The sequence below is a fragment of the Carlito syrichta genome, unplaced genomic scaffold, assembly GCF_000164805.1.
Source record: "Carlito syrichta isolate Samal-C Ts95f unplaced genomic scaffold, Tarsius_syrichta-2.0.1 Scaffold274096, whole genome shotgun sequence".
Classification (NCBI taxonomy): Eukaryota; Metazoa; Chordata; class Mammalia; order Primates; family Tarsiidae; genus Carlito; species Carlito syrichta.
Window position 1 is genome coordinate 601,910 of NW_007218192.1, and position 26,956 is coordinate 628,865.

Below are 26,956 nucleotides of genomic sequence, written 5' to 3' on the forward strand. Positions count from 1 at the left end.
AAATATTGTTGAATCAACCAGAGCTTCTTGAAGAGAGCAATACATTTTCAGCACTTGGGGATAAGTCAATGATCCAGTGCTTCTTAAATTCCTAAATTTTAGAAGAGGTGACTTGTATTACCTTTTCTTTAGTTTTGTCCACCTTTTCCTATTCCTGTTTATTCCTTATTTCCATCTCCTATTTCTTCACCCTTCCTCCTTTTATTTATTTGACCATGTTAGTAGGAAGAGAACTCAAATCCTTTGTAGGATAAAACATAAGAAGAATTCATCGGTCAGAATACATTTAAACCAGATGTGGTTCACAACCTACTAGGGCTCCATCATTAGGTGATACGTTTATATTCTAAATAAGGTTCTCTTAGTCACAAGAAAAAAATTTGAATGATGCATTGAATTAAAAGATAATCTTAGTGTTATTTTATAGAATTAATAAAAAATGTTTTTGCTTGCTTGAAAATAGCATTAAAGGTTTTTGAGATAAAATTTGAAATATCTTTTCATGTTCTCTCTAGTTGATTAAATACGTCTAAGGAATACAGGCAACATGTTCTACACACATATGCTTATGAGCAAACGAGGGCCACTGGCCAAAATATGGCTTGCTGCTCATTGGGAGAAGAAACTCAAAAAGGCCCATGTATTTGAATGTAATCTAGAGATAACCATTGAAAAAATTATTTCACCTAAGGTATGTTGCTGATTAAAATAATAGCTTGTATTTGCCATGACTTCTGGAAAGAGAGGGCATTAAAATACATTTATATCATGAAAGGCATTTCCAAGGAAGTTTTACTACTGAAATGGTCTCTCTCCTAATTCCTGTAGCATTTATTATCATAACGTAACATAAACATATTGCTTTCTGTTGGTAATTAATTGTTGCATATATTTATCATAAATAGATTAGACCCTGAAGCCATGTTTATGAATATTTTATAATCCTAACAGAGTACATCCTAACAGAGTACAGTATACATAGTAAGTACCTAAGAAAGGTTTCTTAGAAAATGAATGAATAAATGATTGGGGAGGGTAGAAAGAAATGAGTATTGATTATAAATCCAAAAATATGTGAAAGCATGCCAGAAACCATAAAGTGTTATCTATGTCCATTATAAAACGGGTATAGAATTTGCATCAAAATATTATTTTAATATTTTTATATAAGTTGAGTATTATTCTGCTTGAGAGAAGGACAGATTACAGTTGAAAGCCCACTGTGTATTAGGCACTGGGCTCAACTTATTAATTTATGCCTCACAACAGTCTAATGAGGTCAACTTCTTTTAGGCCCTGTAAACTGTGGTTGGTCAAATTTATATTAATTACTGCTTCATCGCTTAATAGTTGTATTACTTTGGGCATGCTACATAACATATCTGAGTCTCAGTTTTTTCTTCTGTAAATAGAAGTTGTCAAAATTAAATAAATTAATGTATGAAAAACTCTTGAGACAACACCTGGCACAAAATAAGTATAAATTGTAGCCATTTTTATTAAACTGAAGATCAGGAAGACTATTTGACTCAGCCTCAGCAACTGAGCCAAGGCTTGGACCCCAGTTGACATGACTGCAGAGTTCTTATTCTTCTCTAATATTAATAATAGCATGCTTCATTTGAATAAGAGTAAAAGAGTTAATCATTTTTGCAAGCTGAGCTAAAAGTGATTTACTTTAAATAAGAATACAAAATGTTTGCCTTTTAAAGAGAAGAAATTATTATGAGTTCAGAATCTATAAAAGAACAGGATTTATAAACCTAATTTTTATTATTCTAATACCTTAAAATTATCGAAAGGTGAAAATTGCACTTCGAACTTCAGGACACCTTCTTCTGGGAGTTGTTCGAATCTATAATAGGAAGGCAAAATATCTTTTGGCAGATTGCAGTGAAGCATTTCTTAAAATGAAGATGACATTTCGCCCAGGTATATATGCAAAGCTGATTTTTTTGACTCTTTGTGGTTCCCTTTTCCATTTTAATTTTGGGTGGGCTCCTTTAATATACTCCTGATGAGTATGGTGAATGAAAACTTTGTTTTGACTGAGTCTAAGTTTCCATGGTGAAGGATAAATTATATTCGTTTCCTTGCTCTTTCCCTGTGCTTGCAGGAAAGGTTATGCTTTCCAAAACTTGTAATATTCCTGTATATTAAGTAAGACATATACTTAAAGCCCCACACTTGCATTAGAAACTTTGATATTCAATTTTTAATGGGTCGTTTAGTTTGTCATCTCTGTTTTTGCCTTTATGAGTTAAATTAGAAATAGTGTGATTGGTGAAACGTAGATATCAATAATGGGCATTGTTTTTAGAATTCTTAAGATTCTAAGTATTATTCTGTTTATGAATATTGTAAAAAAAACCTTCCTAGGTATTCCAAAATGCTAGAGATTTGCATGTGTAATAACTATAATGCTTTCAAAATTTAATCTACATAGCATCTGTTTTTCACTTTTAAGACACTCATTATTTTCCACTTTGTGTTATGGTTATTTAGGTACCGATCTTGTCTCTATCACTAGACTTTAAGCTCCTTGAAGGCAATGTCTTTGTCATAGTCATTTTCTCAGTCTCTTATAATATTTGTCTCTTGCACATGCTAGTCCCTCAATCAATATTTATTGAATTCAAATTAACAGATTTAAAAAATCTTCTTCATTTAAAATATTTAAAGAATCTCTAGGTAGATTTATATTTGTATCAAGTGTAGTTCATTTGTTCATTTATGTTTCTTTTATATATTCTACAAATATTTATTGATCCTGTACTTTGTGCCAAACACTATGTTAGGCACGGTGGAAGGCACTAACCCATTTAAAGCATGAGCATCATCTCATCTGATTACTTTTAAAAAGTATCACTCTGTCTGCTTTAGAGAGAATGGACTGCAGAGGGGTAGTAGTAGACGTGGGAAACCAGTTGAAGAGACTAAGCAGTAGTCCAGTATGAGAAAATAGAAAGTTAGCTGGGAGTTCCTTATTTCATATATCATCATTGCTTATTGAATGTGGTTCTTGATTCTTTTCAGGACTGGTTGACCTTCCAAAAGAGAATTTTGAAGCATCTTACAGTGCTATCACATTGCCAGAAGAATTTCATGATTTTGACAACCAGAATATGAAGTACATCATTTTATTTATTTTCCTTCAAACTTTTTGCAATTTTACTGTTTTCGTATTCATATTTCATTAAGGCAAATGGAATGTAGTTAACAATTGAACAAGTACATGTGCAGTTGTGTTAGGTTAAAAATCCCAGTAGAGGCCCTCAAAATGTTAGGTCAGAACTATTGGGGAGTCTGGTTTTTGATCCGGTGCCTTGCAAAAGATGCAAAGAACTTCACAAAAGTTAGATTGGAAAATATAGTTTATTTAGAAAGTAAATTGGAGAGAGAGGATATTCGATTCGCCTCCCCAAGGTAGGGGAGGGGCCCAAAGCTAGGAAACATGGGGTCCTTAGCTCGAAGAGCCACACGGACACACCAGAGTTTAACAAAGCAATGGCAAATGGCTGTTTGAGGTAGAATGCTTTTAAACCTTTCCTTTGATGGGGGCAGGCTGTTAAGGTGATTGGGTGGTAGTCATTTCAACATCATCATGAAGGGGACAGGAAGCACAGGTACTGGCATCAGGTGATGGACAGCAGACAGATGGGTGGGCTAGTCACATGACTGTTGTAATGTTGATGGTTCTGTGTCACCAAGGTGAAGGTCACAAAGGACTGATTAGGTTAAGTTGTTTACAAAACAAACTGGGGAGGTGGTTATAAAACAATTATCAATAGCTACCTCTGAGAAACCAGTTCTGTCCTTGATTGGAGGCAACCTAGGTAATGTTAAGAGAATATGACAGAACTAGGCAGTGTAAAGATGATTGCTCATTGGGTATAACAAGTTGACTTATATTTATGTGAAATTTCAAGTACAAAACCACTTAGGGCAAATGGAAAGGCCCTAGAGCAGAGCACATAAGACATTTTCAAGGAACATCAAGAAGGCAAGTGAGACTAGTGGAGCAAATGAGGGGCTGAGTGGTAGATGAGATGAAAGAGGTAGCAGGGGGTGCAGATGATGTAGGGTATCTATAGGCTACAGTGGGACTTTTAGGTTACTCAGGAAGCACAGGAGGGTTTTGAATTGAGGTGTGGCAAGGATCTGACTTGCTCCCTCTGGCTACTTACTAGAAGGGGGAAAGGGAAGAATCAGAGAGTCTGTGAGAAGGTAATTGCAGTAAGAAGTTCAGGTGAGAGAATATAGTACCTATGATTAGTTCTCAGTCTTCATCTTATCCAGGCGGTAACAGTAGAATTACAGATATATTTGGAAGGCAGAGCCAACAGGTTTTATTGATAAATTGCATATGGCTCTAAGAGAAATCAGTGAAGGATGACTATGTGATGTTTGGCATGAGGATAGAGTTACTACTTAATGAGGTTAGAATAACTAAGGAATAGCAGGTTTAAAGGGGGCAGAGAGAAGGAAGTAGATTAGGTTTTGGATGTAAATTCTGAGATGACTATTATACATCTGCTATGGTCTGAATGTATGTGTTCTCCTAAGATCCATATCTTGAAACATAACTCCCAAGTTGATGGCATTGAGGTGGGGCCTTGGGGAGGCGATTAGGTCATGAGGGCCCCAGCCTCATGAGTGAGATGAGTGCCCTTACAAAGGAGGTCTGCAGGAGTTTTCTTGCCTCTGCCACCACATGAGGACTGTCTATGAGGAAGAGGCTCTTTCCAGACACCAAATCTGCTGCTGCTTTGGTCTTAGACTTCCCAGCTCCAGAACTATGAACAATAAATTTCTATTTTTAAATTACCCAGTCTAAGCTATTTTGTTATTATACCTCAAATGGACTAAGATAACATCAAAGAGGGTTAGATAAGTAACTGAATATCTGGGTCTGAAGTTCAGGAGAGAAATCTGAACCGGATATGTAAATTTGTAAGTCGTAAGTGTATATGTGGAACTTCAACCATGGACCATAAGAGGTCTCCAAGGGAATGAGTTTAGATTTTTAAAAAGAGAGTTCTGAGGACTGAAAGTTCTGAGGTCATTCTGATTAGTTAGTAGTCTAGGAGATGAGGAAGAACTAATAAAGGAGACAGAAAAGGAGCGGAGAAGAAGAAAATTAGGAGAGAGTGGTATCTCAAAGGCCAAGAGAAGAATGTGTTCCATGAGGAAAGAAGTTGTCTTAGTGTGTTTTGGCTGTTGTAACAAAATACCCTAACCTGGGTAGCTTGTAAACAATAGAAAACTATTCCTCACAGATTTGGAGGCTGGGAAGTCCAAAATCAAGGTACCAGCAAATTCAGTGTCTGGTGAAGGTCTGCATCCTGGTTTATAAATGACAAACTTCTCACTGTATTCTCACGTGGTGAAAGGGGTGAGGCAGCTCTCTGGGACCTCTTGTATAGGGACACTAATCTTATTCATGAGAGGTCTGCCCTCAAGACCTAATCCCCTCCCAAAGGCCTAGTACCATCACATTGGAGATTAGGGTTCAACATATGAATTTGAGGTGGGAGAGACACAAACATTCATGCCATAGCATGGGTGAGCATCTATGCAAAATGCTGTTTCTTCATGTAAATAAGACAAAGACTAAAGATTGACCATTGGCTTTGGCAACCTGGAAATTATTTATATCTTTGTATATATAAAAAACTAGCATTAATAACTAATACTATCGATAAAATAATTGTTTTCAGTTTTTCACTGTACTGCAAAATCATTGGGTTCTGTTCACATGTTCTCCACAAACTTATATTTCTTCATAGTGCTGTTGATGTTTCAGAACACTGTACTCTGAACCAAAGCAGACCAGAAGAAATCACACTTAGAGAAGATTATGACAATGATTTACCTTTTCAAGATGGGAGCTTTGGTGAGAATATTTGAGAAATCAAGATTATGTATTATGATAATTTATATTTGCATTTTCTTTTGAAACAATTCCAGTATAAATATCTATAGAATGAATCTTTTGATGTATAAATGTAATTACCATTAAATTTTTCCTTGCATTTTCTAGCATAGATGTAATTGCCAAGACTCGGTCTTAGGATATACTTCCATTGTCAGTGTACAAACATTTACTGAATACCTAGTGTATGTCAGGTGCTATCATAGACATGAGTAGAACCAAAGAAACAGTACTGCCTTCAAGGAGCTTCAGGCTGGGAGGGAGACATTCAAATAAACAATTGCTATAGTTAACATATAAACAAGATTATATATGTATATTGCATAAAAATGGCTCCAAAATCTCATATGTCTTCCAGTGTATGGTGATCTAAATTGTAAAATAGCAGATCTTAAATCAGACTGGAGTGAGGAAAAGAAAATACTACCACTAAATGTACACATTGATTATGAAACAGAAACTGATTTTTAAAATGTTAAAATCTGGGCAAGGTGACTATACCTAAAAATTGAAGCAATATGATATAATGCAACTATAGAGTATTTCTCTTTTTTTCTGGCATCTACAACTCTCTGTCTTATGCGATGATATTTATACTCCTTGTTTATTGGTCTGCAATACTACCCATGAGGGTAGAGTCTGTGTAATGTCCATCTTTGAATTTCTTATAGTGCCCAAAACAGGGAGCATAGGAGAAAGATGGCCAGATGGTCAGGGAGAGAAGTCAAAAAAGTCATGCTTAAGCCACATCTATAACCTCAACTTCTCATCCTCACTCTGCTTTTGTAACTCTTATTATCTATATCTGTGTTTCTCAAATAATCTGTGATGAAGGACTAGTTATCTAATTTTTGTCAATTTCCAATCTGTGTTGTATTTTACTTTTGTAAAACATAATAAAAATGAATTCATAGAAAATTTTAAAATGTAAAAATCAAAATACAAGCCTAAAGTTTTTGTTATTAGAGTCAACATATGTAAAATTACTCTGTCAAATTGCTATAAAACTTCTGAGCATTTACTTCTAGCTTTCATATTTACTTTCTCATGGACCAGCACCAGTTCACATACTTTGAGTAGCACAGATTGCCCCAGACCTAGAAATGTAACACATTGGCAAAGAGATAATCATATTCCCTACTTACAAGACATGCTTTACAAATTTCCCAGTAAATGCTACTGTTCTTCTCTAGGCCTGAAACTTTAGGATCACTTTCAACTATCCTTTCTTCTTCTTTTTTTTTTTGAGTTGGAGTCTCACTGTGTCGCCCAGACTGGAGTGCAGTGGCTGCTCCTGGCCACTGCAGCCTCGACCTCCTGGGCTCTGGTGATCCTTCCGCCTCAGCCTTCCAAGTAGCTGGAACTACAGGCGCGCACTACCACACCCGGCTAATTTTTGATTTATTGTAGAGATGAGGTCTTGCCAAGTTGCCCAGGTGGGTCTCCAACCAGTGGGCTCGGGCAATTCACTCACCTCAGCCTCCCAAGGCACGGGATTACAGGCTAAGCCACCGAGCCCGGCTCAACTATCCTTTCTATCAGCTTCATACTAGTACTGATTGTTTAAATAATTCTGAAATATCTCTAAAGTCTTTTTTCTGTTTCCTTAGCCACCAATATTGTTCACCAATCCCAAAGACCTGGAGTTCTACAGTGCACTCCTACAAATCTTCCTCTGTTTTCTTCTCAAATTTTATATATATATTTGTCTTTAAATTCAATTTTTAAAATATCACATTCCTCTGCTTAAGTATCTTGGGTCCTTAGGACTTACTGTGTCAAACACCTCTGCCTATCCTCACGGCCCTCTACTACGTTATCACCTTCTTTGTTTTATCAGCTTTGTTTTACTCTTTTTTTTTTTTTTTTAGTAGAAGTCTTACCTCATCACCCAGACTGGAGAGCAGTGGCACACTCACGGCCACTGCATCCACAACCTACTGGGCTCAGGCAATCCTGCTTCAGCCTTCCGAGTAGCTGGAACTATAGGCGCATACCACTACTTCCGGCTAATTTTTCGATTTATTGTAGAGATGAGGTCTCACCGTGTTGCCCAGGCTGATCTCGAACCTATGGGATCAGGGCTCAGGGCTCAGGCGGTCCTCTCCCCTCAGCCTCCCAAAGTGCTGGGATTACAGGCATGATAAAGACTTTTTCTGTAGTCAAGTAAATGTCTTACCATCCAACCAACACAATTTAGTTGTTTACAGTTCTGTTGTCTTATACAATTCAGAAAGGTGGGAAGAATATGTCCTTAGCCAACTGACAGACCTGGATTTGAATCTGAACTTTCTCTGTTGACTTGCTGTATGTTATTGGGCATATTGCCCAACCTCTCTGAGCCTTACTGCCCTATCTGTAAAGTTAGGATACAACTATTAACATCATATGGTTGTTTCCCTTGTTCCCTCGTTCAGTTTCTCCACCAATATGTGATTTTTCTCTCCTTTGAAAACTACCTCAAACCTAATGTCATCTAAGAAATATTTAACATTAATCCATCAATTCTGGATTACAATATAAGATCAAAGGCAATGACTATTTCTTTGATTTATCTTGTGTAATCTTAATTCTTGTGATGCTCAATGCTTAGAATAAAGTGTCTGTTCATAAATGCTATTCTCTGATAGATCAAGGCTATTTTCTGGGGGGAGGAGCTATCAAGCTGCACCTGGATGATGTGTATATGTTCTTTGTTCTTTTTGAAAAAGTACCTTAATATTAATTTTAATATTAATATTGGGCAAGTATACACTTTAGCATGATGATGGTTGGTTTTTTCAATTCTTTTCTAGAAGATGCAGGTCTATATAAGAATTTTCAATATCAGTAATACTTCATTATTTTCCTTTTTTTTTTTTTTTTTGAGTTGGAATCTCACTCTGTAGCCCAGGTGCACACTCACGGCCACGCCAGCATCGACCTGCTGGGCTCCGAAGATCCTTCTGCCTCAGCCTTCCAAGTAGCTGGAACTGCAGGCTCATACTACCATGCCTGGCTAAGTTTTTATTTATTGTAGAGAGGAGGTCTTGCCAAGTTGCCCGGGCTAGTCTTGAACCCGCGGGCTCAGGCAATCCACTCGCCTCAGCCTCCCAAAGTGCTGGGATTACAGGCTGAGCCACCGAGCCCAACATTATTTTCTTTACTGTCTAACACTAGCAATTTATTAAGAAGAGGAAAGAGAAGACCAACCTCTGACATCTGGGATTTCAGACTCCTTGACCTAGAGATTCAAACCCAAGGGAGAGAAAGGAAAGAGGGTTGACTTCTGGTCTTCCTAAACTATCCAAATAGTGTATTGACTATCAGAATGCAGGCTTTGGAGTCAGAGAAAGCTGAGCCCAGATCCCATCTGTCGTTCATTAGGGTGTGACTGTGTGCGAGTTACTAAAACTTCCTGTGGATATATTTCCTCATCTGTGCAATGAGGAGTATAATAGTATCTTCTATTACACAATATAATGCATATAATAAACACTCAATTAATGTTAGCTGACTGGGTTTGTCATTTTTGCAAACAAACCTGAATCCTCACCTCCTAGCATATTCAGTAAGCATTTGTTGAATGACTGTTATCAGTCCATTCTTTAATATTTTATTTACCTTTCTATTTCCTAAGGCAGATATGTTCCTTGTTTTCCAAACCTCCAGTATGGATGAATAGTACAAGCAATTGTCCTTGAAATACTATGAATACAAGGGGAACCCAAAGAACCTGGAATTTATTTATTTCAAAAATGTGTATTTAGTCTTACATGTTTAAACTTCATTACTTTCAAAGTACTCTTTGTTTGATGCAATGCATCTATCAAGACACTTTTCCCACTGCTCAAAACAGTTTTCGAACTTGTCAATTTTGATGCTGGTAAAATCCTTTTGAAGACTTTTTTATCTGGGAAAACAAAAAAAAAAGTCACTCAGGGCGAGATCAGGTGAATAGGGAAGGTGTGGCACAGGGGTCATGCTTTTTTAGTCAAAAACTGTTGAACACTCAGCTCGGTGTGGGCAGGTACACTCCTAAATCACTCAACATGAAATGGACAAATGCGTTGAAAGAATCTCCAAAAAAATCATCTGAAGTTGAATGCAGCCTCTCACAACAATGCTAGCTGGTACACTGATGCTGATGGGTTCCTAGAACACTTTATCTTGTGGGAGAAACCTGTACTACAAAGGGTCTGCCCTCCAAAAAACAAAAGCATAATTCCAGGTTTTGGGGAGGGATCCCCTTGTGTACTTGATCAAGCAGAACTGGGTTTTCCTAAAGTAGAAGAAATCATTCCACTGCCATGATGTTTTTACCTTAGGAAATTATTAAACTATAATTTAATAGTTTAACTTTTTTTTCTTATTGTATTTGAAAGAGCATTAGACTAGAAATCTAGCCTCTACTGATTAACTGAGTAACTTTAGTTGAAGAATCCAAATAAATTTTTCAGCTTTAGTCTCTTCATTCATAAAATGAAAGGGAATTATACTAGATGATATCTGAATTTCCTTCTAACCTTAAAATTCTGTTTCTATGAGTAACTTAGTGCTAATGATGTATATTTATTTAGGGGAGGAACCTGAAATTCTCAGAAGACATAGCTTCTTTGATGACAACATATTACTGAATTCCAGTGGCCCTTTAGTTGAACATAGTTCTGGAAGCCTCACCGGAGAAAAATCTTTGTTCTGTGATAGCAGAGATGGATTTGGAGATGAAGGACCTGCAGGAGAAATGATTGGTATGCTGTGTAGTCATGTAGAAATCAAATACTTATTTTAATCAAGTTGCTACAATGTACTTGTAGATGTATTACATCTACCTAAATTTCAGATATGCTTTTGTGTCGTATAGGTCAATACATTTATTTATGCAAGTTTTCAAAGTCCATGGCATATTTAAACGTTTAGACTAGGCCTAAGTAAATAGCCATCTGTTTAAACATATTTTCCTCGAAGGTTGTAACCTGATGCTTATTTTTATCTAAACATTTTTAATTTTTGGAGGGAAAGGACTGAAGATAGTATATTCCTCACAAAATATACTAGACTATATACTAGAAAACATTGTTTTCTTTAACATTTGGGAAGCTAGTCTAAAGTATCTTTCCAAAATTTTATATTATTATTTTATGTTTATATCACATTATTATTGTAGAAATAGAGTAGACAAAAACTGAGAAACTCAAATGCACATATTTTAAAGATTGTTTATTGACTGTTTATATAAAATGTTTTTTAAAATTACCTGTTCACATTAGAGGTCTGGTTATTCTTTTGCAATGCCTTGCATAAAGCAATGTTCATAATGTTTAGTGAACAAATGACAGATTCAAGTCTTTATGACAAAAGTATTCATTGTGTTTTTTAAGACAACCTATTGCATAATGATCAGAATATCCTGTTAGAAGACACAGATTTGAACAGAGAAATTTCTCTGCCTCCTGAGCCTCCCAGTACTATAGTGGGTATGTTGAAATTTTCCTTTGTAAGAAAGTGAACAGAAACTAATATTCAAATTAAGCCTCAAAACTTCTGAGTTTAAGTAGCAATCAATATAAGTATACTAGAAGATAATACATTGTCCCTCAGACTCTCTTAGTCTGTCTTGAGACAATATAAAAGAGGAAGTTGGGTTCTGAGAAAGGTACCATGAAGGGTATTTAGCCAGGATTGGGTTTAGTATAAAAGTATATTTAAATACTGTGCCAAAATACTGTGTTTTGGAATTATTAAAATATTATTAATACATGGTACATGGTAAGAAGTGATTAACTGATAGTATGATTTGGCAGTCTGCATAGAATTTGAGAGAGATTACAAATTGGTGGTATTTTCCTTACTTTAAATTCATATGAAGTATCTCAGATGACTTGAAGTCTGTTAGTCTGATTTTTCCTAAGAATTAAAAATTCAATTAGCCCCATTTGGATTCTTCACAATTTTCAATGTGTTTACTTTCTAAAACAATAGTAGAAATTGAAAATATGAAGAGTTAGACAATAAAAATTTAGTTATAGTTTTTTATAAGTCACCTGATAATTGATTGAATAGAATACAAAATTTTCAGTAGACATATAGTCAAATTTATGTCAGTCATTTATTGAAGTTGCTACCATTGTTTTCACTTCTGCTGTGATGATAACCCAGGCTTTGATGTCTCATGTGCAAAAGGCAGTGATGATACTTGACTCCCTAAAATACTGTGGGTCCCAGACCATATAATCTCTGAGCCTCTGAACTCATTAAATATATGAGTCTAAGAATTCTGATGTGGTATCAGTTATCAATATAAATTTTCAATTAGTTTACTTTAATTCTCATACAGTCTTCTTAGCTTGCAACATAACCTTTATTTTTTTTACACTTACTTTTATGCTGATGTTGATTGGTAGAACCAGATAATCAAGAGTGTTTATGTCTACCTGAAAATGAAAAAATGAATGAAACAACATTATTATCAAATGAAGAGGAAAGATTTATCCTTGATACAATTGATGCTTCAGGTCAGAGGCATTCATATTTTTGTGTTATTTTTTGATATACTGTTAACTTATTTACTTTGAGACATTTGAATAATCTGTGAAATATTATTGGAGGTAGTCAACATAGTAATAGCACCTGTAATACAATAGGAGAAGACTAAAGGAAATTTGAGATGATCCTCTCATTATATAAAATCCTGTTCAAACCATATATCCAGTTTGGGAAACTGGAAAATTTAAAACAGTGAATTTAGGAAGGTATTAAGCCATTACTCTGTGGTAGACACAGGAATGAAGAAGGCAGGCTTCCTGTTCTTAAGACACTTACAATACAATCTAATCAGGAAGATAAATAATCATGCAAGTGAATGTAATATAAGGCAGAATAAAAGGATCGGGAGAGAAGCACGATGGCTTCTAACATTTCACTTCAAGCATGTTTTTAGGAATATACAGTAAGTATGAATCTAATATACAACTAGATCCTTTGGGAACACTCTCATTTTATGTAGTCTAATTGATATGAATTTTAGCTTATACACCAAGGAATGCAAGGAGCAAAGCCTTCCATTTTTTTCTTTACTGAATTCAACTCTGAGCCTTTATCCCACTGGGCTGTGAGGAAATTCAGTCTGCATAGCTTCCCTATCTTCCCTAAGCCATGTAGTACTAAAGTTTGGAGGAGGGTATGGAAGTTGGAAGGGAACTCCTGGTCATTAACCATACCAGTTTTGGTGCCTGCTGCCCCAGACTACATAGCCTCTGGGATCATCACACAGCCAGTCTCTCTGGGAGCTTGTCATGGTCCAAGAATTTTACTGAAGTACATCAGCAGGCAGGTTCCTGTACCTGCTGGCTCCATCTGATCTTGGGTCTTCTTCACCTATCCTGAGAAATCTAACCTTCTCTCCCCCTTTGCAGCTTTTCTAAAGAAAAGTTTGACTTCTGCTTTCTGCTTCATAAAATTTTCTAATGGACTGAAATCCCATGGAACTAACTACCTACTTAGAATTTGTATATAAATTTCTGCAGAGGAGGGAAAAATACACTGGACAAATGCAAGCTAGTGTTTCAGAAAGTTATTACGTTACATAAGCATTTTAAGGAACCTCCAAGTTGGTTGACTTTTCTTTCAAAATAGCTTCTTTCCCACATTTCCTCAACTGCTGATTTAGCAGGTGGACAGAGTTCCTTCTAAGCACTTTTGAACAACACCTTACAAAATTTGTCAGCTTTTGACTGCACAGGCACTCTAAGCTGCGCATAAACCTTGTATCGGATAATTTTCAGAGGACAAGAGAAGTGATTTTCTTTCCTATGCAACTCTGTAGATTGTATCGTGGTAGACATTTCTATGCAGTGCCTAGACTGTCATTTTATAAAGCTGTGTAACCAATCATATGTGTGCGTATTTTTTATATGTAGACATTACTGAGAAAAGAAAAGGCAAAAAGAGGAAATTGCTCATAGATCCAGTCAAGGAGATCAGTAGCAAAACTATGCATAAACAGCTCACTTCCTTTATGGACACACTCATGGTTTTAGAACTCGCGCCTCCTACCCAAAAATTGATGATGTGGAAAAAGAAGGGAGGAGTGGATACACTTTTGTCAACGGCTGCCCAGGATTTGATTCACACTGAACTGAAAATGGTAATAGTTTTCATCCTTTTACATGGGTGCAATGTTTGGTTATAAATAAATGCATATTTAGAAACATATGTACAACAGAATTTAAACTTATGAAAAAGTACCCCATCACTTTTGAATTAATTTGTTGAATATGTGTGTATGAATTATAGTTTTTCCTTTTTTTTTTTTTTTTTTTGAGTTGGAATCTCACTCCATCGCCCAGGCTGGAGTGCAATGGCATGCTCACGGCCACCCCAGCTTTGACCTGCTGGGCTCTGGCAATCTCTCTGCCTCAGCCTTCCAAGTAGCCGGAACGACAGGCGCACACTTCCTCGCCCAGCTAAGATTTTATTTATTGTAGAGACGAGGTCCCACCAAGTTGCCCAAACCCGCAGGCTGAGCCACTGAGCCCAGCCATAGTTTTTACTTTTTAGCATATGTGCTTGTATTGTATTGAATTGCCTTACTAGTACAAAAACAAGAAACAAAATGTATATTTTTACAGTTGTTTACCAAATGCTTTCTGTCTTCTGGCTTTAAACTTGGAAGAAAATTGATAGAGAAGGAGTCAGTAAGAGAAGAGGGAGGCCAAAACACAGTAGGTGAGATTTTGCAATTCTGTTGATGTGGAGGGGAATGTTGTAGAAACAAAGGTTTCATTTTACATTTCAGAATGAAGATGGATCCAACTCCATTTCCAAGTATAAATGCTATCTCTAGAAGAGTAGTTGAGCTAATGAAATGTTACTTCAGTATCATATTTTTCTGCTTTTTGGATTAATTTTTGTCTCAGAGACTTCATGAAAAAGATGAAGTAAATATACTATATGGACCATTCGTATTCTCACTCTTTCCTACCTTCCTCATCCCCAAAGACAGTACTCACAAACCCTCAAAAAAGAACATATTAAGCCGGGCTTGGTGACTCAGCCTGTAATCCTGCGCCTTTGGGAGGCTGAGGGGAGTGGATTGCCTGAGCCCGTGGGTTTGAGACCCGTCTGGGCAGCGAGACCTCATCTCTACAATAAATCAAAAAATCAGCCGGGCGTGGTAGCGCACGCCTGTAATTCCGGCTACTTGGAAGGTTGAGGCGGAAGGATCGCCGGAGCCCAGCAGGTCGAGGCTGCGGTGGCCGGGAGCAGCCACTGCCCTCCAGTCTGGGCGACAGAGTGAGACTCCAACTCAAAAAAAAAAAAAGAACATATTTATAGTTAGCAGGATGATGTTTCAATGTAGAACAACTAACATGAAAAATCACATAAGGATAGGAGCAGCACTTAAACAATACAGTTAACCTGTGACATAGATATTTCCATCCACCCAAAAGGCACTTGAAGTATTAATAATCATTTATTATTATTATGATAATTATAAATAATAAAACCAATTTATGTAGTGAGTGAGCCTCCACTTCCTGATCACCTTTCCTGAAGGCATTAAAATCTACTGAACAATACACCACAAAGGGTTTGAACTATCCATGTTGTCTTGTGAATGAACATGTGAGTGCGTGTGGAGGAGATGGTTGGCAGAGGATGGGAAGTGGAGATAATGAAAAGACAGGAAGGAAAAGAGAAGATAAATATGAGAGAAAATATGGGTACTCTGCTGAAATTCTTGGATCCCAAATTGTGTGTCAGAAGTTTTCTTTTATAACAACCATATCCTAATTCAAGTTTGAAAGACATTTTGGTGAAATCTTTTTTGTTTCCTCGGTAATCCAGAGACCTCTATGATGGAAAAGCAAAATGTCCAAAAAGAGTTAAGTCAACCCCAAATTTGGAAGGATGTGATTGATGGATCTAAGGGCAGCTTTCATGAGGATACCAATAAAAATGTTAACTCTGAGGTGAGCTATCCAGAGAGAATCATAAACATATTATCATTTTCTATAAATGCAGCCAAGGAATGTTGGGATTCTAGTTTATTTTCTTATATTTGTGTTGTTCGTATCTAATCTTAAATTGTTCTGAAGTTTGTTTAGTAAGTGGCAGAGTAAAACATGATTTTCATCTGCAAACACAGCTATTTGAAAACATAGTTGGAAACAATGTACTTTTCAATATTTTCTCAATTGTCATTTTATTGGTTGTACAAGTGTAAATATTTTAGCCACACCTGATAAAAATGAACCAGTGCTTTTCTGGTCTGTTCCATCATCACTGTATTTTGATAACCACTCAGGGAATTCAAAGTCAACTCATGATGAAACTGAATGCCCTTGGAAGGAAAGACAATTTCACAATGCAGTCAAACAGAATGTGTTTTACTAAATATTTGATAATATGCTGGATACTGAGATACTGGGTTGCCAGTTTTCTTCTTTTCTCATTTGGTCTCAGGCATTTGTTAAAGTCTACCTACTGAAAATTATGATGAGACAAACTTGTTTGGTTTATTATTTTTTGGAAGGGAAATATATTAACAAAATATATTTTCCCATGGGCTTGAAGAGAAGAAAAGCGATTCATGTACAAGTTCTTTTGAGCCTTTATTCCTTTACTCTATGCTTATGCTTTAACCTTTAATTCCATTCTTAGTCTGCTTCCAAAATTGTGAACAAATGTGAAATATAGTCAAGTATTGGAGTATAGTTTGAAGGGTCAAGAAGATATTGATTCTGATTACTCATTTTCAAATCTTCATAAGCAAAAATTTTATATACAATAACTGCAAAATTGAGAGTATCTAAAATGTAGACTATTTATAGAGATTAAAAGAGAAAAAGCAAGGCCTTACAAATATGCATATTAAAGATAAAATGCAACTCCTTATGTTCACTAAAAGTCTTTAAAGCTGAAGCGAAAAATCAAGTAAACTATGTTAGAGGAGGCTCTTAATCAAGATCAGGGATAACAGCTGGGGATGAAGCTTGGTGACAGGTTGAAGATGAGAAGGGATCAACCGCTTTTATAGCAATGAGAAGGCGAAGAATGATGGGGACTGGCAGATCTCTGACTTGCTCTTTTTCCTTCTTCCTTTATGTCTTTGCTCCTCTTCCGGAGGATAGTTTCTTCTTCCCTTTTGCTAGTGATAGCTCCAACAGTGGTGGCAGGAATCCTGTCATGATTCTGGGTAGGGATATTAATATCTCTTCCCTCACTCTCACTCCCTCTGCTTGCCCATTGCCGATCTCTTTCCTCTGCCACCTGGTATTGGCAAGAGAATAGAGGTAGGCAACTGGGGCTAGATAAAATGCTTCAAAGCAAAGTGCTGTCAATAGCACAGCAGTAGAGACTTTTAATGTGAGGCCTACAATAGAGAAGAAAATAGGAAGGAAAAGGATAGGAAGAAAGGAGGGAAGGGGTGTGCAAGTACTTCATTTGTGGGAGTTTTCCATTCATATGGAGTTTTCCATTCATATGGAAAACAGGAATATTTAAGTCAAGGATTGCCTACCTGGGATATTTCAGAAATAGTATTTTGAGAATGTGAATAACATTTTAAATTGTTTGATAAATGAGCATTTATATGATTAAAGTATTTAACAAAATGAGATTGTTCCTGTATAATCACTAGCAGAATTACGTACCTTTCCCTAATCTACTTTGGCAGGATTTTGTTGAAAGTGTGTCTTCAGCTGCTGACGAATCATCTTTAAAGAATGCCTTCTGGGCACAAGAAATTGAATATTGTCCAGTTGGATTGGTAAATATATACCTAGTGTTGGGGATTTTTTAAAAAAATTGTTCCTGGCTGGGCGTGGTGGCTCATGCCTATAATTCCAGCACTTTGGGAAGCTGAGGTGAGAGGATTGCCTGAGTCCACAGGTTCGAGATCAGCCTGGCCAAGTTGGCAAAACCTCATCTCTACAAGTAAAAAAAAAATTAGCTGGGCATGGTGGCCCATGCCTATAGTTCCAGCTACTTGGAAGGCTGAGGCGAAAGGATTGCCTGAGCCTAGTAGGTTGATGCTGCAGTGGCCGTGAGAGTGCCACTGCCCTCCAGCCTGGGTGACAGAGTGAGACTCCAACTCCAAAAAATAAAATTAAATTTAAATTAAAAATTGTTCCTAAATATTTAACACTTTATTTTAGAGCTGTCATGTTACTTTCTAAATTTATCATTTAAATTCATAATCTCAACAGAGATGTTTGTGAACAGTTTGATAAAACATTCAGAATTGCTTTGACTTCTTTGTCCTTAATTTCTTTTGAAACTTCAAATACTTCAAAGGTAAGTATAAGATTTTTATGCTTATCAAAGGTTTTAAAATGTTGAGAATCAGCCTGGCTCGGAGACTCAGCCTGTAATCCTAGCATTTTAGGAGGCTGAGGAGAGTGGATTGCCTGAGCCTGTGGGTTCGAGACCCACCCGGGCAACTTGGCGAGACCCCGTCTCTACAATAAATCAAAAATTAGCTGGGCGTGGTAGCACACACCTGTAATTCCAGCTACTTGGAAGGCTGAGACAGAAGGACGCTGGAGCCCAGCAGGTCGTGGCTGTGGTGGCTGGGAACATGCCACTGCACTCCAGCCTGGGCAATAGAGTGAGACTCCAACTCAAAAAATAAAATAAAATGTTGAGAATCACTGTTTTAAGTTATTCATATCACATCTCTAGAGAAACAGAACTATATTGGGGGATGGCCTATAGCATTTAAAATTTTATTTTATTTACAAAATAATTGTGGGCATTTTTTCCTTAACCTTATGTGACTCAAGGTCTGTATCTGTACAAGACTTCTGGAAATCAGAAAAATAAAATGGCCTGTTCAGAGCATTATCACATAACAAATTCAATAGCAAAGACAAGTAAAATCTGATTCCCCTAACTCCCCGTGTGTTACTACCTTATTTCTCTGGTTCTTTTCCCAGAGTACTGAAGACATTTTTAAGATTATAAAGAATTTTACCAAAAGTTATTTTAGTAAATAACATCAAAATGCCTATTAAGCCTGATGTTAACTTGACTCTGAAGAAAGTATCTTTATAATGGGTTCCATAACTAATAGGTTGTTTTTCATATGTGGAAAACAGACTGAATTTTCTGGATAGTCTAGGACAGAATAAATAACCTGAACTTTTTACCTAAACATCCAAACAGCTGAGGCAGAAGTGGGTTGATTCATTTTTGCCATTCTCTTTGCTTCTATAGACACAGGTTATTTTCATACATGGTCAAGCAAACCACAACACAGCACAAGTTCAGCTGTTTTAATAATCCACTGGGCTTTCCACACAATGGATTCAGCATGTAGGGTGTCCAGATAGATCAAGTGGACAGGCTTTAGCAAAATGCACAATTTCTTCTGAGCCTTTCTCTGGTTGGTTTAGTTGCACATTAGAGGTGAAGCTAGAGTCTCATGGATCTTGACAAAGAGGTTTTACATTTCAAAAATTGCATTTGTGTATTTAACAATAAAATAAACATTAGTAAGTGGGTGACCTCATTTATCCAAGGACAGATTAGAAAAGAATATTAATAAGTTATAGCTGGAGGCATATGGAAAACTCTTTAGAATAAAGTGATCATATCTTCAAATCAATTTCTTTGGGATAGAAGAAAGGATAGCATAGGCAGGCCCAGGAGGCTGGTATAGCTGTTGGGAATGAGAATTCAGCAGTTCCCAGACTGAGTCAAAGAGACTCTTTTTCTCACATGATTTAAAATGTCATGCAGAATATTCTGGAGCTTTCTGAAATTGCCTTGGAGTCTATGAAATTGAAAGCACTTTAGGAAATGTCTGGGCTCCAGAGCTATACTTGAAGACTAGACAAACAGTGGGCATGTGATAAAGGTGACACAGAAGCTGTATGGTTGCATGGTCAGAACTAGCCTAGGAATATTTATAAAGTAGGGCAGATTTGTGGCACTTGCCTTTCCCCAACCTTTTGTAGGCCTGCTCTTTTATCATACTCATGAACACCTTTGCTATGCACAGTTTCTGTTCTTATCTCATGAGGTGTTAGCTGGTAAGGGCTTAGCAGAGTTCTTGCAAAGGGATTTCAGCTTCATAATTTTTAAATATTGAGGTATTTCTGAAAGTGGTTAAGCCTTAAATACTGAAAAGAATGGATCTATTCAGATAACATGACAGGCAGTTGGTTAATCTTTTTTGGACAAGGCTCCCGAAATCTGAAAGGTTTCTAACACAATTGTTCACAGCCTACTAAACAGCAGTTATGTTTAGATCTTCTGTATTACCAGATAAGTTCAGATCAAGGTCCTTACAAGGCGGTTTTTCTATAACTTTATATTTACTCCTGTCAACTGAGTTCAGATTGACCAGAACTAGGATAGTCATAGGCAAAAATGGTTTTCTGTGCTAACTTTACTTTTCAAAGTAAGGGCACAACACCCTGGATGCATTACTGGATAAAGGCTGCAGAATTTCCTGCTTTGGAGCCTCTTATTAAAAGATAGCCTGAGGTATATAGGTGCAACCCTGCAAACATTGATCTACATTTGTATGTTAGTCTTACTCTCTCTATTATCAGACCATAAGCTCTTTATTTGGCAGAACCCAGTGTTATAGTTGTGTCTCTTGTAGCAGCTCACACTATGCTTGGCAAATAGTAAGCATTTAGTAAAATTTGCTTAAATGAAATATTTATCAATCATTCAAACAGGAATCATCGGAGAATGAACAAAATATTGAGGCAGAGAGATGGAATCAAAGAATACTTCAGATGCTAAATAGTTTACGGGTGAGATGGTAGGGTTTATCAACCCTATTTTTATTTTTAAAAACAAATAAAATACTGACTTCAAGCTTCTGGATGCCAATTGAAAAACTGTAGTTTTCTTTATTTTTTGAGGCCAAATTCCACCAGATTGAAAGGATTTTCAGTGGGATACCCAGGGCTAAATATAGGGGGGTTTTTTTGGTACCTGCATCAACTTCTTACCCACACTCATACCCCTGTACTCTATTCTGTGTTCCCATTCTCATTTTCATGGGCCATCAATTAATTATTAATATGAACTAAGTTGATAACAGTTTAAGAATGATGGCCTGGCTCGGTGGCTCAGCCTGTAATCCCAGCACTTTGGGAGGCCGAGACGAGTGGATTGCCTGAGCCTGCGGGTTCGAGACCCATCCGGGCAACTTGGTGAGACCTCGTCTCCACAGTAAATCAAAAAAATTAGCCGGGCGTGGTAGCACGCGCCTGTAATTCCGGCTACTTGGAAGGCGGAGGTGGAAGAATCCTCGGAGCCCAGCAGGTTGAGGCTGCGGGGGCCAGAAGCGGCCACTGCACTCCAGTCTGGGTGACAGAGTGAGACTCCAACTCAAAAAAAAAAAAAAAGAATGATAACTTAGGTAATTTTAAAATTTAGTTTATATTTTTTATAAAAGTAATATATTTATATAATTTTTAAAATTCAATAGTACTATGCTATAAGGCTGAAGAAGAAAGATAGGAAGGCCTTTGTGCTATTCCTCCTTATCCCTAAGTCCTGCTCACCAGAAGCAACTATATTAAGCTGTTTCTTTTAGTATTTATATCCATATTTCTACCACTCTTTCTTGGTATTTCAGCTTAAATTTTATCTATCGACTTCTTTTGACAGAAATAAAAATTTAACTTAGTTACATTCTGTACCCCAGTATACTTTTAGTATAGTGTTGTTAAGGGTATTATAATTGTAATAGTTGTGAAACAGGTTTAATTGTGACAGAGAGCCAAAATATTAGTGGCTGTAAAAAGAAGTTTATTTCTAACTCAGATAAAAGTCCAATCTGGAATGGTAGCTATGCTCATAGAATTGTCAGGACCCAGGTTTCCTCTGTCTTCTCAAGATCCAAAATAGCTTACTATCCCACCATGTCTATAATTTAATCAGTAAAGCAAAGTTTTCTTTAAGGGTACACCCCAGAAATTGTGTGCATCACTTTTTGCATTTCATTGACTAGCACTTAGTCACATTACCACATCTAGTTAGAAAATGTAGTCTTGGCCAGGTGCAGTGGCTCAAGCCTGTAATCCCCATACTTTGGGAGGCCGAGGCAAGAGAACTACCTGGTCCAGGGATTTGAGACTGGCCTGGGCAACTTGGTGAGACCTCGTTTCTACAATAAATTAAAAAAAAAAAATTAGCGGGCGTGGTGGTGCATGCCTGTAGTTCCAGCTACTCGGAAGGCTGAGGTGGAAGGATTGCCTGAGCCCAGCAGGTCGAGGCTGTGGTGACTGTGAGCATGCCACTGCACTCCAGCCTGGGTGACAGAGTAAGACTCCAACTTCAAAAAAAAAAAGAAAGAAAGAAAAAAAGAAAATTTAGCCCTTATTTGGTAACTTTAGGCTCAGCTAACAACTATATTACTATAGGAGAGAAGAATGGGCCAGGCATGGGTGGCTTACACCTGTAACCCCAGCACTTTGGGAGGCCAAGGTAGGAGCATTGCTTGAGGCCAGGAGTTCAAGAACAGCCTAGACAACATAGTGAGATCTGGTCTGTACAAAAAAAAAAAAAAAGAACCGGAGTGGTGGCACGTGCCTGTAGTCCCCACTACTCTGGAGACTGAGGTGGAAGGATTGCCTGAGCCCAGGAGGTCTTAGCTGTGGTGAGCTGTGATCATGCCACTGCACTCCAGCCTGAGAGACACAGGGAGATCCCAACTCAAAAATAAAAAATAAAAAAGAGGAGAATGGATATTAAAGGACAATTATCAGTCACTGTCACAGAGACTACATTAACATTAGTTTACACTGGAGCTTCTTAGCATAGTTACATTTCTTTTCTTGTCAACTTTATGATTGTTTTGTTGGTGGATTTTTTCTAGTTAATCATTACTTCATTTTTTCCATTTGTTTCATGTCTATACACTATACTTTCATTATTTTTCCAGATTCCCTGATGATGTAATAAAACCCCTTTTCATATGGTCAAATATATCAACTGACCCATCAGTTCTATTTTTTTTTTTTCTTAAAGATCTCTCTCCTGGAGCTCATCATCCTCACGTACTAACCTAGACTAGTTGCTCTTTGGGTCTGCTCCACAGTTTTTGTCTTGAGACATTCCTTTATCATAAACATGGGACTTTGTCTCTTTCCTGTATATATTCGTTCCTTTGTATTTTTGTGCCTTGATCTTCCTTTATTTTAATTTTTTTGGCAGTTAACATCCTTCCATTTTCTGAGATAAAGAATGTGTTAAGAGATACAGACCCTGCATACATACCTGAAAATTTCTTTATTTTACCTTTAACATGACTGGTTGTCTGTGGACATAGGTTGAAAATGTATTTCTCTCAGATGTTGAAGGCTTTGTAACATTTCTAAGATTCTTGTGTTGTTATTGAAAAAGTCAAATGCTCCCTTGGTTTGTGATCCTTTGTAGGTGACCTTTATTTTCTCTCTGGAAGCTTTCAGATCTCTTTTTTTTCTAATCCCTGGTGCTCTGAAATTCCATGTTGATGTGCTTTGGTTTTGTTTTGTTTTCACTTACTGTGCTGAGCATGTAGTGGGTTCTTTTCATCAGAAACTACATGTTATGTTATTGAGATATAGAAATTCTTTTAAAAAAATTTTGGGCTTTCTCCTTGTTACTTACCTGTTTTCTCTTCCTGAAAGGTCTGTGGGTCAGATGTTGGATCTCCTGAATTGCTCATTTAATTTAATTTAAAAGAAATCTTTTATTTCCTTTTTATTTATATTTTCCTACTCTCTAGAAGATTTTCTCACCTTTTTTTCCAGTCTTTATTGAATTTTTAATTTCTGCCTTCACCTTTTTGTTTTCCATGTTTTTCGGAAGTTTTTTTTTTTTTTTCAGATTCAGGGGATACACATGCTTATTTGTTACATGGACATATTGTGTAGTGGTGGGGATTGGGTCTCCGGTGGTCCATTACCCAAATAGTGAACATCTTGCCACATAGATAGTTTCTGAACCCTAACTCTCCTTCCCTACTCCCCTTATTGGTGTCCCCAGTGTCCATTATTTCCATCTTTGTGACCATGTAGCTCCCACTTATGAGTGAGAATATGTGGTATTTGGTTTTCTGTTTCTGAGTCGTTTTACTTAGAATGATGATCTTTCAGGAGTTTTTTCTTAGTGATTAGCTATTCTTTAGTTTTATAGCATCCTGATCTTTTAATTTAATTATTTATTTGGTTAGTTTTTAAAGCAGCTTTATTGAGATATGGTTAAAATGCAGTGAAATATACATGTTTAAAGTATACAGTTAGATAAGTTTTTATATCTGTGAAACCATCACCATAATCAAGAGTGAACATATCTCAAATCCCAAAACGTTTCCTTGTTAATCCCTCATTCCTATCCCTTCCACTGACCCCCCATCCCTAAGCAACCACTGATTTCACTATCATCCTAATAATTTTTCATGGATTAAGAAAAATACTTCTCTTAACTTCAGAGGTTGTACTTCTCCCTGCATTCTCTTTCCTTAGTGATTTTCTTGAATGCATTCTTTTTTTTTTTTTTCAGTTGGAGTCTCACTCTGTCACCCAGGCTGGAGTGCAGTGGCCGCTCCTGGCCACTGCAGCCTCGACCTCCTGGGCTCTGGCGGTCCTTTTGCCTCAGCCTTCCAAGTAGCTGGAACTACAAGCGTGCGCTACCATGCCCAGCTAATTTTTTTTTTTTTATTGTAGAGATGAGGTCTTGCCAAGTTGCCCAGGCGGGTCTCGAATGCGTGGGCTCAGGCAATCCACTCATCTCAGCCTCCCAAAGTGCGGAATTACATGCTGAGCCACCGAGCCCGGCTTGAATGCATTCTTTTTTGCCCCTTAATGTTAGAAATTTTACTTACACATTTGGTGGATTCTTTGTTATCTGTTTTTATTTACGAGTGAGACACCAAAAAACGGACTGGAAGCTATACATGCATGGGTGGGGCCTGTAGACGTGTGGTCTTTATAGTGAAGTATTAATGGTTAGGTGGTGCCTTTTTTTCTCCAGATGTCATTTTTTTCCTCTTGGAATGGCCAGTTTTTCCAGAGTAATCTTTAAATCTACTGCCCAGGAGATAAAAGCATGATACTATGGTTCAGAAACCAAAAGGAGATAAGGGAGAAGCTGGTTGTTTCACTGCTCAAAGTATAGAATTTCACTCAGTTCCCCTGTTTGTGGTATGACACTTCTTCACCATCCACAGTGCTGGTATCCCGAGTCTAGAGCCTCAGTGGTTGATGACTTTGGAAGGGCAACCTCTTGCCTTCTGCTATATGTGTTGTGGTCTCTGATTCTGTGAAGTGGTGGAATGAGCATAGGGTCTAACTGTTCCCAAACAGATTCTCAAGGAATTCTCCTGTTTTCAGCTTCATCCCCCATTCCAGACTATGACATACTGATGTCTCCAATTCCTGAACTTTTCCAAGGTTCTGTGTCTTAAGTTGGCTTGTATCTTTTCTTTTCTCCCTGACAGCACTTTGGTTTCAGCTTTCTCTACTCTGTTAAACCAGTGATGTCTCCCACTTTCTTTGTCTTTGTCTCCTTTGTCACTTTGTATTCCTTCACCGTTTCTGAAGGGGAATAGAAATAAACCCATATGCTCAATCTTGTACATCCATCCCCTTTGGGTTTTTCTTTTTTTTTTTTTTTGAGTTGGAGTCTCACTCCATCACCCCGACTGGAGTGCAGTGGCATGCTCCCGGCCACTGCAACCTCGACCTGCTGGGCTCCGGCAATCCTTCCGCCTCAGCCTTCCAAGTAGCCGGGACTACAGGTGCACGCTACCACACTCGGTTAATTTTTGATTTATTGCAGATATGCGGTCTCGCCACGTTGCCCAGGCGGGTCTCAAACCCACAGGATCAGGCGATCCACTCACCTCAGCCTCCCAAAGTGCTGGGATTACAGGTTAAGCCACCTAGCCCGGCCCCCCTTGGGTTTTTCTAAAGAACTCTTGAAATTGAAAACGCTTTTCCTGCTCCCTCCCAGGGGAAAAAGCCACTCAAGGGAGAGAATAAATGAGGGCTGGGTAGGCCATCTCTGAAAGATTGCTAACCCTGGGCCACACCTTTAGCTAAGATAAAATATGATAAAGTATTTAATTTATTAACTTGTTCCATGTTATGGACAAGCAAAAACTTGTATTAGGCATTTCAAAAAATGTTTCACAAATATCCAAGTACTATGATACTCAGGGATACTGGCCAATTTTCCCTACAGTATTTCTAACTAGAAAGCTATACTTCTACTCTAGGACTCTAACTCCAGGTCCCAATCTTCATGAAAGGAATTCTCTTCATCCATAATTAAATACTTTGTTGTACTTCAATTATATACAAAGGTGCCATATAATGAATCCAACGTTGTTTTAACCTGTGCAAAGAAATTAGGAGATGTTTACAGGGCCGTAATCCCCTGCCGCTGAAATGTACGAATGTACAAGTATTGATTATAGTCACCCCACCCCCAGTACCTTTAAGGAGAAGTAGCCTGATAGGCTGGTCATTTTCATTCTATTTGAAGCCTCCCAAAGTCCTGTGGATTTTCTTTCTCCCTGTGAGGATAAACTAATTACACTTTACACAGCAGCCATTTATGTTAACATCACTTTTTTAAAAGACCTAACACTTGAATAACACATTATAGATGTGTATAACACTTGACGTTCTTGCATGCATGTTCTCAATGAACCAAGTTTGTGCTCAGTGACTTATGTTGTTTTTATAAGCTTGCTAGAGTTGTTTGCATTTCCCGGATTTTATAGTCACTTATCAAAAATGTCAATATCTTATTGTTCATTATGCATCCACAACATGCTTTGTCTCTAATGATCTTGTTTCCCTTTGTTTCTCTCTTTTCTAATTATTTTCCCAGGAATCCAACAAGATGGGAGTGCAATCCTTTAGTCTGATGAAGCTCTGTAGAAACAGTGACCGAAAACAGACAGCTGCCAAATTTTATAGCTTTCTTGTCCTAAAAAAACAGCAGGCGATTGAGCTGAGCCAGAATGCTCCCTATGCAGATATTATAGCTTCGATGGGCCCAATGTTTCATAAAATGTGA

At 37.4% G+C, this 26,956-nt stretch overlaps 1 protein-coding gene across 1 annotated transcript; it reads left to right on the forward strand.

Annotated features, from left to right (window-relative positions):
• The first annotated feature begins 515 nt into the window (after positions 1-515).
• On the forward strand, positions 516-26,956 carry RAD21L1 (RAD21 cohesin complex component like 1). The gene is made up of 13 exons (XM_008052407.2): positions 516-691; positions 1,803-1,932; positions 3,037-3,130; positions 5,790-5,896; positions 10,495-10,665; positions 11,296-11,391; positions 12,319-12,429; positions 13,834-14,060; positions 14,545-14,641; positions 15,764-15,888; positions 17,595-17,687; positions 20,611-20,688; positions 26,768-26,956. Exons 1-13 carry the CDS (start codon positions 548-550, stop codon positions 26,954-26,956), a joined length of 1,662 nt encoding a protein of 553 aa, XP_008050598.1. The 5' UTR covers positions 516-547.

Excerpts from the sequence above, each read along its gene's own strand:
- RAD21L1 (XM_008052407.2), top strand. The coding sequence starts at position 548 with ATGTTCTACACACATATGCTTATGAGCAAACGAGGGCCACTGGCCAAA. Across the intron at positions 1,933-3,036 it reads GAAGATGACATTTCGCCCAG|GACTGGTTGACCTTCCAAAA; the intron begins GTATATATGCAA and ends GATTCTTTTCAG. Across the intron at positions 17,688-20,610 it reads AATATTGTCCAGTTGGATTG|GAATCATCGGAGAATGAACA; the intron begins GTAAATATATAC and ends TCATTCAAACAG.